The sequence below is a fragment of the Microcaecilia unicolor genome, chromosome 1 (genome assembly GCF_901765095.1).
Source record: "Microcaecilia unicolor chromosome 1, aMicUni1.1, whole genome shotgun sequence".
NCBI lineage: Eukaryota > Metazoa > Chordata > Amphibia > Gymnophiona > Siphonopidae > Microcaecilia > Microcaecilia unicolor.
This window is the reverse complement of record NC_044031.1, coordinates 719986593-720000511: the sequence shown is the minus strand read 5'-3', so window position 1 is coordinate 720000511 and position 13919 is coordinate 719986593. Positions and strand designations below refer to the sequence as shown.

At 43.8% G+C, this 13919-nt stretch overlaps 1 protein-coding gene across 2 annotated transcripts in view; it reads right to left on the bottom strand.

Annotated features, from left to right (window-relative positions):
• The window catches only part of GALK2 (galactokinase 2), a 209304-nt gene that overhangs the window by 183421 nt on the left and 11964 nt on the right, over positions 1 to 13919 (bottom strand). The window contains exon 2 of one of the 2 annotated variants that reach the window (XM_030189569.1): positions 6533 to 6643. In XM_030189569.1, the coding sequence (XP_030045429.1) occupies positions 6533 to 6643 (111 nt within the window). The remainder of the gene's footprint in view (positions 1 to 6532; positions 6644 to 13919) is intronic. The other variant, XM_030189568.1, reaches the window with a different exon arrangement.

The following is a 13919-nucleotide window of genomic DNA, read 5'->3' as shown; positions in this document are numbered from 1 at the left end:
GCTCCCCTCTCGGTGGCCCTGTCCACCACCTCCCGCAGGAGGACATTCCAGATAGCTACTACCCTCTCCATTATTCCTGAGTCGGCCCCCCTGCAACCTCAATTCATGTCCTCTAGTTCTACCACCTTCCTGTCTCTGGAAAAGGTATGTTTGCAGATTAATACCTTTCAAATATTTGAATGCCTGTATCATATCACCCCAGTCTTTCTTTTCCTTCAGGGTATACATGCTCATGTCCTCAAGTCTCTCCTCATACGTCTAGTAGTGCTATAGAAATGATAAGTAGAAGTCATAGTAGTAAGTATAAGCTCATACTAAGTAAGAGAAGTAGGACTTTCTTTTGCACTAGCAGAACTGTGTGCAACCAACTCCCTTACAATTTGAAAATGTTGTTTGAACCTGCAGTTTTCCAGAAGCATTTCAAGGCATGGCTTTTTGCCATCATTTTGTATGTCTGATAATAACGTTTATATTGTGATATATTATACATATACCATACCATAACATACATAACTTATGTTCCGCCATATCTCCATACGATTCATTGCGGATTACAAGAAAAGAAACGTATCAGTTAGATAGAATTACAGAAGAATATCAGAACAAATTGACTTAAATTAAGTCTATGTCTGAAAACCATAAAATCTTCAGTTGTTTTCTAAACAAAAAATAAGACCAAATAGATCTAACCTGATTCCAGATTTTTACCACTAAATATTGAAAAGAGTTACTCAAATAGCTCTTAAACCTAACTCCTCTAAAATTAGTAAACAATAAAGTATTAGTATGAATACCACGAGAAGCACATCTTGCAGCTAATAAGGTCAAATATTTGGAAAGACAAACAGAATTCTGTCCAGCCAAAGTTTTGAAAACCATACATGCTATTTTAAATTTAATTCTAAAATGAACCAGAAGCCAGTGCAATTTATCAAGAGGAGTCACCCTCTCAAACATGAAGGCGAATTTTAAGATAGAACATAGATATCAAAAATGAGACATGCTTCAAAATCTGCTGCATTTAAAATAATGATCTGGTGTTGTAGAGCTTTTAACAGGGGATGTGAGACATTTTCACCCTTCTCAGCATACTCAAACTCACACTTCTTAATAAGAAACAAACAAAATGTATTTGGTGAAAAAAGGCCACAGCTTTGCTTTTAATGGTGATAACAGTGGGACCCGAGCAATGAACAACCACAAGAAATATATATCAGGAATATACCAAAATCTGGGCATCCAGCCCCAGCCAGGAGCCCATAGTTTAATTAAACCACCTTACCCCGCCACAGCAGCAGGGGCATGGGTCAAGCCTAGATCTGATGCCTGAGCTGTTAAGCATGGGCCTAACATTTACTACCCAGTCAATGCCAAGGGCCCCCCCTTCCTAGCTCGGGTACCCCCCCCCCCCCAAGCTCTGACATCTAGCCCAAGGGCGGGATTGGTAGCTGAACGGCTCTGAGGAGCAGGAAGAAGCCTGTTCCCCAGAGGCCACCCCCCCTTTTAAAAACAACCCCTCTGAACCTCCCAGTTGCTTGAGGAAAGGCACCCAATTAGGTGAGCCTTCTCGCTGAGCATCAGTTTTTCAAAAATCTCATCCCCAGTTGGAGGGTCCGAGCCCACAAGAGCCAGCCCCCTCCTCCAATCAGGTTCTTCCCTTTAGTGCTCCCCATCCTGGCCTGGGCGAGCAAGACTTCACCCAAAGCCCGCCATAGCTACCCAGGCCAACGTCAGGTGACGCTCACTCCCCTGTTAAGGGCAAGCTTTGGACAAGCCCTTCACCCTAGAAACATCTAAAATGTATGCAGGAATGGACATGTATGTGCTGGCTAGATGCAGCCCTGGCACACATTTTGCAAATGGCAATGTCTGCAAAATCAGTGGAGGAACATTGACAACATACAAGTCTACGTGCTGGCATGCAGACATGTATATCTGCCATGTAGAAAACCTACACGCCTGTGTTTCCTCAAGCTATCATAGAGCCCAATACCATTTTCCATTATCGCTTTCAAGGGGGGTGGGCAGTGATTTCCAAACCTGGTTCTGGAGGCATTGTGGATATCCAGTCAGGATATCCACAATGAATATTCATGAGAGAAGTCTGCGTGGATTGCTTCCATTGCATGCAAATCTCTCTCATGAATATTTATTGTGGATATCCTGAAAAACTGACTGGCTGGGGTGCCTCCAGGACCAGGTTTGGGAACCACTGCACTAGGGGATTAAAGAGGTAACCTTCCTAATCCCTCCAGTAAGAGCACTGCACATAATGCTGGAAATCCTTGATGTTGATCTCAGAAGACACAAACATTCATTCCCCTTTTGAAATGGACAATGTACATGTATATTTTAGCCCTGCTGTAGTCCAGCCCAAAATACACCCAGACCATTTCCCCTTGCCATATGAACATGTATATACCAGCTTTCTAAAATCGGGATCTCAGTGTATATGTGATATATGTATACCTGTAAATGCCAGTTTATACATATTCTAATCATGCATGGGTTTTCTAAAATAACCACTATATTGTATTATTGTATATTTTAGTGTTACATATTTTTACACATATAGGACTAGGTTCTATAAATGGCGTGGAAAAATTTAAGCATTGAGCACTATTCTATAAAGGATTCATGCCCTTTATAGAAAACTACTACTACTACTTATTATTTCTATAGCACTACTAAACGTACGCAGCGCTGTACATTTGAACATGAAGAGACAGTCCCTGCTCGAAAGAGCTTACAATCTAATTAGGACAGACAAACAGGACAAATAAGAGATAAGGGAATTACTAAGCTGGGAATGAAAAGTATGGGTACTGAACAAGTGAGTAAGGGTCGGGAGTTAAAAGCAGCATCAAAAAGGTGGGCTTTTAGCCTAGATTTGAAGACGGCCAGTGATTGAGCTTGACGTACTGGCTCAGGGAATCTATTCCAGGCATATGGTGCAGCAAAATAAAAGGAACGGAGTCTGGAGTTAGCGGTGGAGGAGAAGGGCACAGATAAGAGAGATGTACCCAGTGAACAGAGTTCCTGGGGAGGAGTGTAGGGAGAGATGAGAGTGGAGAGGTACTGAGGAGCTGCAGAGTAAATGCACTTGTAAGTCAATAAAAGGAGTCTGAACTGTATGCGGAAACGGATAGGGAGCCAGTGAAGTGACTTGAGGGGAGGGCTAATATGAACAGTGACACTGGCAGTACATAAGTCGTGCAGCAGAATTTTGAAATGATTGAAGAGGAGAGAGATGACTAAGTGGGAGACCTGTGAGAAGCAAGTTGCAATAGTCTAAGCGAGAGGTGATAAGAGTGTGGGTAAGGGTTCTGGTAGTGTGCTCAGAAAGGAAAAGGATGAATTTGGTGATATTATAGAGAAAGAAACAACAGAAAAGCACATAAATGGCACCAGCAATTATGCCTGCTGAAATCAGGTGTAAATGCAGATGGAATCTATTCTGTACCAACGCACATAGATTCTGGAAATGCCCCTGAAACATTCCCTTGAATTTATGTGCTATAGGAATTCCGCATGCATCATTATAGAATACGATGTGCACATAAATCCCAATTAAGGCCAATTAATGCCAATAATTGGTTGTTAGCAGCCAATTATTGGCACGTATTGGCTCCTTAATCAATTAAGTTGCACGTACAAATTTAGTCATATATAGCATTCACGGGTTTATTTTTTTCTAGTTCAGATTTCTCCTTCCTCCATTCTCAAATGCAGCTTTTGACAACCACAAATTCACTGGCTGATGCTCTGTTGATGTTTCCTGTGCTCTGGCACTGACTTTCAATTTATAATCTGCGGTATAGGACTTGCGTTCCGTTCTAGGCATGATGTTCAATATGGCACATTTAAAAATTTTAAAAAATGAATTAAGGCATATGCTGGATGCAAATTGCCCAACAAATTCCTTTCTCTTACCTTGGTAATAGCAGTGAAAATCAAAATGTGTGTTAGTGTCTCTCTGCAGGGCTCCACCATATGTTATATCCGTGTATTTGCTAAATGGATACATCAGTCCCTTCTTATGCAATAGTGCATTATGGGATCCTTTTATAACGTGCACTTACAGATTTAGCGCACGCTAATGATTGGCGGGTGTTAATAAGACACCATAGGAATATAATAGCATCTTATCATTTTGTGCATGCTAATCATTAGCATGCACTAAATCCATTAGTACACCTCAGTAAAAGGTCCTCTAAATGCATGAGCATGCTATATCAGTTTTTTTACTATAATGTGTCGTTTCCATGTGTTATACACGTGTGCATGTTATTTTTTTGAAAATACAGTAGTTCACTTGGGGAAAGGCGCTTTATAAAAATGAGAAATAAATAAATAGCTTGCATGTTTTAAACATTTATTGTAAACCATTTTGGGACCTATGGAACTTTGCAAGTCTAAGTGCTTTGAAAATACACCTCCACATTATCTTTAAGGGACCCTTTTACTAAAGTTCAGTGCACGCTAACGGAGTTAGTGCATGCTAAATGCTAAGAAGCCCATAGGTATAAAATGGGCTTCTTAGCATTTAGCACATGCTAAGCTTTAGTAAAAGGGTCCCTAAAGGCAGATATATCAAGTAATTAAACAAAAATCACCTAACACGCACTAATCTTTGAAAAATAAATACTTCATCATGAAATACTCCTTTAAAACATTTCTATCGCAGATGTCTACTAGTGTAACCAACACTACGCAATCTTTGGAAGAAAATATACTTTTTAAAAGCAACTATTTCCTCCATAAACACTCTTTCAATCATGGCTCAATCACTATCTCACTGTCCTGATGGCTGAATACTCCATACGCTTCCCAATACATTAAGGTAATTTGAGAAGGAAAATCTCTTCAACAGAATTCACTAGGAACTAGGAAACACAGGCACAGCTCTGTTTCTGATTTAGCTCAGAGACTGTAAGATAAGGATGTACAGAGGCATAAAATTTTTGGTTTGTTTTCATATTTTGGGTGCGGTTTTTTTTTATTCATTTGAACATTTTTTTAAATAACAGTAATTTTAATGCAGATTAATTCTTAGGTTTTTTGAATATCTGAAAGATATTGTACCGTATTGTATAAATGAATTTTGTGCACACTAAAAGTGCAATTCTACAATTGGGTGCCAGCAGTTAGCATGCCTTGTGAGTGCGTGTAAGGGTTAAGAAAACTGGCACTTTTGCAAGTAAACGCTAAGCTATAAGGGTGCACATAAGTGGTATAGGGAGTGAATAGAAGAGCACTTAGGCCTGGAACTCGCTCCTAACTTTAGGCTTGGCCATTTTCACCAACTAAAAAGTGGTGCAAATATACGCGCCTAAATTGGGTACATATCCCTGTATTCTATAAAAACCAGCGTAAATGCTAGGAACACCCCCATTCTGCCCATGACCCTCCCATTTCCGTGCCCTTTTTTTTTTTTTTTTTTTTTACTCGCGAGTAAAATTTAGGCACGGATCCCACACATAAATTTACACTCAAAAGTTCCAATTAAATCTAATTAGTTTCACTAATTAACTTGTTATTCAATTATATTGGGCACACGACCAAATTTACACATTGCAATTTTTGGCGACTTTTATAGAATTAGGGGGATAGTGCGTAATTGCAAGGCGGCATGCACATGGGCGGAGCATAGGCAGGCCTCCTGGTTACATGGGTAAAATACAGAACACTGTACGTTATGTGCACCATAGCCAAAGTTACCCCTGGTGTAACTGTGGCTGCCTGAATAATGAAGCACATGTAGAACACTTGGAGGCCTATTTTCAAAGCACTTAGACTTACAAAGTTTCATAGTAATCTATAGAACTTTGTAAGTCTAAGTGCTTTGAAAATGATCCCCTTGGTGATGTCACAATGGCCTCTGTTTTACACAATGGGAAGTGCTCTGACCTAATTGTTAGCAGAAAACAGCTGTTCCTGGTAGCAGAAATGAACAAAGAAACAGAGAATAGGATGGCAGACCTTAAGCTTTTATCTAGTCTGCTCAGTTTTCTTCCTTTTGCAAGGTCATGGACCACAGTTGATCTGTGGCTTTCCCTTTAGAGATTCCCTGTGCTTATCCCATGATTTCTTGAATTGAGTTATTGTTTTTGCCAACCACATTTCACCTGAAGAAATATTTTCTAATGTTACTTCTGAGTCTGACCCCTTTGAATATCAATATCATGATCTTTTGTTCTAGAAATGCCTTTCTAAAGAAAAATGTTTGTTTCAAGAAGGGCTTGGAGACTGTGAGCTACCCTAAAGCCCAGGAGGTGCTTTACCTAGAACAATAACAAATTTGATTGAATTCTGGACACTTCAATCATCGATTATGTCTAAAAAAAAATTTTACCGGTTGAACCAGGAAATAAACCACACACTTTCCAGTTTCTTTGAAAACAAAATCCAAAATGTTTTCAAACGTGAAACTCTTAAAAAGCAAAATAGAGTTTCAAAATGTGCATTGTTAGTTTTTCCAATCCCTGACGCACAAGACAGAGCTAAATTAGGGAAAAGGAGTTCTCCTTACCTATTAAGTTGACTCGCCCTGGTGCACGAACATAAAATTTAGGAGATGATCCAAATTTAAAAGTAAACATCTCCTTCAGCTTGAGAAATCTGAAACACATGAAGGAAAGGCCTGCATGAGAAAAAAAAACAATACATTTGAGCGGCTGATATTGTGATAAAAGCAATTCACTTAGCCTGCAGTGAACCCTATGAAATACTAACACTGGTCACATAGTTCTATGCTATGGGAGTAAAATGACCTTACAACACATATCAGTTCTACAATGTATAAGTGCTGCTAAATAATTGGGTGCAACCAACAGAAAATCTTAAAGCCAGGAGCCCATGACAGCTAATAAGTTCAGGTTTCCCTATTATTCTAGTCTCACATCATTAAAACCAAAGCTTTTAGAATTTTAATTGGAATTTGTGTAGGTTGCAAAATCCTTGGTCCAAGAAAAATGATGGTGCAGTCAGGGCTGGCCTTAGCAATTGTACGGCCCTGTGCAGACTAGTTTGGTAGGTGTCCCCCCACCTCCCCCGCTCATGACTTAAGATTTCAAATGAGAAATATAGTGCTGAGGGGGAGGACAGAGAGGGAGATAGAGATGGAGCTGGAAAGGAAAAAGAAGCTTTAACTTTTGCTCAGCCACCTGTTGCAAAGCTGACTCATTAAGTGCAGGGCCCTGTGCGGTCGCCTCTGTCGCCCCTGCTTAAGACTGGCCCTGGGTGCAGTGTATGAACTTTACAAACTACACAGGTCCCTTATTCAAACAATTCCAATTTTAGTTGGGGCAATCGTGGCTACCAGACCCCTGCACTACTGTGATTTTATTACAATAAAATCAATGTTTTCCAGGGTTTCATCACTGACTCTTTCTTGTGAACGTAGAGGCTGGACATTAAAGGTATTTTCAGTGTGGAGGACAGCAGGCATTCTCATTTGTGTAAAGCAGCTTCTATAGATTAGATCAGAGGTGAGCAATGTGGCCTACTGGCCTGAGACATGAGAGGCCAACAGGTAAGAAGCACTGCTCTACGACTTCTCCTGCCAACTGGAGGACAATACCCAGGAGACAGTAAGAACTAAGAACAGACAGACCCCTGGAGGCCGTGGTGGCACTGTTTCCCCTTATCCCATCCCCACTATGCTTTCTGCCAGCAGCTGACTTACCAGAGCAAAAACCTGCCTTGGAAACCACTGAATTAGCACATCTCAGAAGGCCCTTCCCTTCCTAAACATTGGGGTTCTAGGCATATGCCTTGTCGGAGTAGGCAGGGCTGGATTAAGGCTGCTCCTAGACCTTGGGCTTTACTCTCAGTTCTCAAGTGCATACAAAAGGTTAGGTTTTCAGGATTTCCTTATGTAATCCCCCAATCTATTGGGGATTACTAAACTAAAGAGACCTCCTTCAGAGTTACTGGGAGGAGGGAGCAGGTTGGAGAGGAAGAGTAAGAAGCCCAACCCAAAGGGGAGTGTTTATGGGAAAGTTGCTCAGGAAAATGTTTAAATGGATAGGAGGAGTGGAGGAGTGGCCTAGTGGTTAGGGTGGTGGACTTTGGTCCTGGGGAACTGAGGAACTGAGTTCAATTCCCACTTCAGGCACAGGCAGCTCCTTGTGACTCTGGGCAAGTCACTTAACCCTCCATTGCCCCATGTAAGCCGCATTGAGCCTGCCATGAGTGGCAAAGCGTGGGGTACAAATGTAACAAAAATAAAATAGATACTATTGGAGATTCTACATGGAATGTTGCTACTATTGGAGATTCTACATGGAATGTTGCTATTCCACTAGCAACATTCCATGTAGAAGGCTGTGCAGGCTTCTGCTTCTGTGAGTCTGACGTCCTGCATGTATGTGCAGGACGTCAGACTCACAGAAGCAGAAGCCTGCGCGGCCACATTGGTGATCTGCAAGGGCCGACTTCTACATGGAATGTTGCTAGTGGAATCTCAAATAGTAGCAACAGTGGAGGAGTGGCCTAGTGGTTAGGGTGGTGGACTTTGGTCCTGGGGAACTGAGGAACTGAGTTCGATTCCCACTTCAGGCACAGGCAGCTCCTTGTGACTCTGGGCAAGTCACTTAACCCTCCATTGCCCCATGTAAGCCGCATTGAGCCTGCCATGAGTGGGAAAGCGCGGGGTACAAATGTAACAAATAAAATAAAAAATATAGGTTTGGAAGTAACCTGTTCCGGGGCAGAGGGAGCACAGAACGAATGTAGCGGACAGGCACGCGAGACCCCCCCAGTGGTGTGCACCCGGGGCAGACCGCCCCCACCCCCTTGGTACACCACTGCCCCTCTGGGACCCATGAGGAGAGGGGGTGTCCTGGATAGGTCCAGTATCCTAAGGCTGAATAAAGAGGAGGTCTTAATGCATTACCTGTGGAGTGTGAGGAGTATTCCAGATGGGTGAAAGGGTTAACCAAGCTCAAGAGCAGAACAGGAAAGATCCTGTTTGGTATCAGAGGTAGAAGCGCAAAGAAGTGCGCCTTTAGAGGAAGGACAGACAGGGAGGTCTGGTCCTAAGTAGGTCCGGCAGCTGGATAAAGCCCAGCGGGACCACTTGCTGCAAACAGTGCTGCAAGCACAGCCTTGGATTATTCTGCCCCAAAGGACAGGTATTGAACTGGTGAAGCTGTACATATGTAAATTCCCTAGGATTTATAAATGGACAATCATATAGGAGTTGGAACTCTTACACCAAGAGTCTTGAACTGGCACTTAAACCTCTTTTCAGCAAATTAAGCACTTGGATACAAATTGCACTGTTTGATATTGAGTGAACTGTTTGTTCCCAGAGAATCAGTGGCATAGCAAGGGCGGGGCGGTGGCGGCGGTCCGCCCCGGGTGTCAGCAGATAGGGGGGTGCTCCACCTCTCCCGCTGCTCGCTCCTCTGGCACCCCCCCCCCCCCCCCCGCACCAGCCCTTTAAAAAGAAATCTCCGACGCGAAGCGCAGCACCTCGTGTCTGCGACTGCAAGCAAAAGAAGCGGATCATCTCATTGGGCCTTCCCTCACCTGTCCCACCCTCCTCTGAGGCAACTTCCTATTTCCGCAAGGGCGGGACAGTGAGGGAAGGCCCGAAGAGAGACGATCCACTTCTTTTACATGCAGTCATGAGGTGCTGCGCTTCTCTATCGCGTCGGAGATTTCTTTTTAAAGACCGGGTGGCAGGGAGAAGACGAGGCAGGGTGAGGGTGGGAGGGACTCGGATGGCAGAAGGGACTGGGTGGGGGACAGATGGGGTGAGGGGGAGGGTGGGGGGGACTCGGATGGCAGAAGGGACTGGGTGGGGGACAGATGGGGTGAGGGTGAGGGTGAGGGTGGGGGGGGACTCGGATGGCAGAAGGGACTGGGTGGGGGACAGATGGGGTGAGGGTGGGGGGGACTCGGATGGCAGAAGGGACTGAGTGGGGGACAGATGGGATGAGAGGGACTCAGATGGCAGAAGGGACCGGGTGGGGGACAGATAGGGTGGGGGGACTCGGATAGCAGAAGGGACTGGGTGGGGGGGACAGATGGGGTGAGAGGGACTCAGATGGCAGAAGGGACTGGGTGGGGGACAGATGGGGTGAGGGTGAGGGTGGGGGGGACTTGGATGGCAGAAGGGACTGGGTGGGGGACAGATGGGGTGAGGGTGAGGGTGGGGGGGACTCGGATGGCAGAAGGGACTGGGTGGGGGACAGATGGGGTGAGGGTGGGGGGACTCGGATGGCAGAAGGGACTGAGTGGGGGACAGATGGGATGAGAGGGACTCAGATGGCAGAAGGGACCGGGTGGGGGACAGATAGGGTGCGGGGACTCGGATAGCAGAAGGGACTGGGTGGGGGGGACAGATGGGGTGAGAGGGACTCAGATGGCAGAAGGGACTGGGTGGGGGGGACAGATGGGGTGAGAGGGACTCGGATGGCAGAAGGGACTGGGTGGGGGACAGATAGGGTGGGAGGACTCAGATGGCAGAAGGGACTGGGTGGGGGGGACAGATGGGAGAAGGGGCATGGAGCTGGAACTGGGGTCTGAAAAGTGGGCAGGAGGGAGAATGGGGTCATGCCTGGGGCAGGGGTAAGTGGGAGAATCAATGGATCTGGAACTAGGGGCAGCCACAGGTGGGATAATGGGGCTGAAACTGGGAGCCGAAAAGAGGGGGCAGTGAGAGAGGGGGAATAGCTCCTGGATGGAAGGGGGAGTGAGAAGGAGGGCAGACCCTGAATGGATGGGAGAGGGAGAGGGAGGGCAAATGGTGGATCGAAGGAGCAGAGAGAAAGGGCAGACAGTGGATAGAAGGGAGTGAAAGAGCAGACAGTGGATGGAAGGGGGCAGAGATAGAGGGCAGATGCTAGATGGAAAGGAGAGAGAGAGGGCAGATGCTAGATGGAAAGGAGAGAGAGAGGGCAGATGCTAGAAGGAAAGGAGAGAGAGAGCGGGCAGACAGTGGATGGAAGGGGCAGGGAGAGAGGGCAGACATTGTTTGGAGGGGACAGGAGAGACAGAGAGCAGACACAGGATGGCAGGGAGAGAGAGAAGGCAGATGCTGGATGGAAGGAAGACAGTGAAAAGAAGATGAGGAAAGCAGAAACCAGAGACGACAAACTGTAAATAAAATGTATATTTTTATTTTTTTTGCTTTAGGATAAAGTAGTATTGTAGCTGTGTTAATAAATGCTTATAAATAGAACATGGAAATAAGGTAATCTTTTAATTGGACTAATTTTAATACATTTTGACTAACTTTCAGAGAACAAAACCCCCTTTCTCAGGTCAGGATAGGATACTGTAACAGCACTATACTGTATTGATCTGAGGAAGGAGGTTTTGGCCTCTGAAAGCTAAAAGTATTAGTCCAATAAAATGATATTATTTTATTTTCTATTTTTGTTGTATTTCTATTTGTTAATTTGTAAAGTGATTGGTATTTGTTAGTTTTTTCAAATTTACATCTGCTGTCTTTATATTTCGCACAGTACTTAGGGACATTTTCTGTTTCTGTGGTGTTGCACTGTATGCTCAGTCTGGCCTCTTGGGGGTTCCGTTTAATGTTTGTCTAAATAGAAAGTTTATGATTACTTATTCTATAGTGGTTTAGGGTGTATCTGTGTTTGTGAAAAAGACATGGCTCTCAGTTGGCATTCACTATGCAGGATCGACGATCTGTACTATTCTGTCTGGTTTTGTTTTACAATAGGTGAATTGATGATGTAGTGCTCACTGTAGTGTTTAAAATGCTTTCCTTTTCCTTATGTGACTCGTAGAAATTACTGCTTATGGTATGGTAGAATTGCTCTAGATATCCTGAGTGTTTTGTATTCTTGGTATGCCTAGTACTGGATTTTGGAGGGGGGTGTTAAAAAATGACCGGCCCCGGGTGTCAACTACCCTAGCTACGCCACTGCAGAGAATGTGAAGTTTGGATAAACTGCCTGTTACAGCATTCAAGTAAGTTTATATCTGTTTCATAAAACCTGGACTAGAGAGTTTCTTTGAAGTGAGAGTAAAGTCTATTTGCTCCTAGGCTAATAAAGAAAATAGAAGCAAATATATGACTTAAAAACCTACGGCCTACTGGAGTTATTCCGGCCCCAGACTCTGGCCAGCTCAAAAAGAAAATAAAACTTCTGTAGTGACCCTGGTTAGGGTGCTGACCTGAAGAGCGAGATGGTACCTGGAACTTTGTGGCGAGACCAGGATTACACTTAATAAATATTCATGACAGAGATCTGTATGCCAACTACTTTCATTGTACGAAAATCTCTCTCATGCATATTCATTAGAGGTATCATAAGAACATAAGAATAGCCATACTGAGTCAGACCTATGGTCCATCTAGCCCAGTATCCTGCTTCCAGCAGTGGCCAATCCAGGTCACAAATACTGGGCAGAAACCCAGTTAGTAGCACCATTCCATGCTACCAATCCCAGGGCAAGCAGTGACTTCCCCCATGTCCATCTCAATAACAGACTAAGAATTTTTCCTCCAGGAACTTGTCCAACCTTTTTTAAACCCAGATAAGCTAACTACTGTTACCACATCTTCCAGCAACGAGTTTTAAAAGTTAACTATTCTTTGAGTAAAAAAATATTGCCTCCTATTTGTTTTAAAAATATTTACATGCAATTCCAATGAGTGTCCTCTGGCCTTTGTACTTTCTGAATGAGTGAAAAATCGATTCACCTCTACCCATTTCACAGCACTCAGGATTTTGTAGACCTCAATCATATCACCCCTCAGCTGTCTCTTTTCCAAGCTGAAGAGCCCTAACGTCTCTAGCCTTTCCTCATATGGGAGCAGTTCCATCCCCTCTAACATTTTGGTCGCTCTTCTTTGAACTTTTTCTAATTCTCATATAACTTTTTTGAGATACAACTAGAGAACACTCTCTCTTTTTTATTTTATTTTTTTTTAAAGATCCTGATTGTGTTTCCTTAAAGACCATATGAGTAACACCTTATTATTGGAACTGGGTTAGTACATAAGTATTGCCACACTGGGACAGAGCAAAGGTCCATCAAGCCCAGCATCATGTTTCCAACAGTGGCCAATCCAGGTCAGAAATACCTAGCAAGCACCCGAAAAAGTGGAGGAGTGGCCTAGTGGTTAGGGTGGTGGACTTTGGTCCCGAGGAACTGAGTTCAATTCCCACTTCAGGCACAGGCAGCTCCTTGTGGCTCTGGGCAAGTCACTTAACCCTCCATTGCCCCATGTAAGCTGCATTGAGCCTGCCATGAGTGGGAAAGCGCGGGGTACAAATGTAACAAAAAAAATACATTTTATGCTGCTTATCCCAGAAATAGCAGTGGATTTTCCCCAAGTAAATTTAATAATGGTCTATGGACTTTTCCCTTAGGAAGCCGTCCAGACCTTTTTAAAACCCCGCTAAGAGTCTAGTGACTGAACTTTGCAAAATATCAAGGAAATAGGCCTAGCACCTCTCAGAATAAGTCTGATCCCTATCCTACATATAAATACTCCCTAAATCCCATGGGAGTATTTATATAGACTTTGAGGATGTGACGCATGAATAATGCTGATGGTACAATATTCACTGTGATGCATCCTATGGATTGGACCCTGTACCAACCTTTATTCTTGTAAATAATTAGGCTTGTTTGGAACTGCCATAACTTGCCTAGAGCCTGCCTTTGTCACCTAAGATTTGGCTATCAACTGGCACCATATCTGGTGCTTCTCAACCTTCTCCTGGAGACACAAGTAGCCAGCCAGGTTTGCAGAATTACCACCATTAAAATGCGTGCAATGGCTCTCCAATCTGCATATTTATTATGGTAATCCTAAAAATCCAACTGGCTAGGTTTGCCTCCAAGGTTGAGTTACTGGAATAACATCTGTGCTTACAAGTTAATACCATTCCACAGAGCTCTATGCAATGAGTGAATTACTTTCT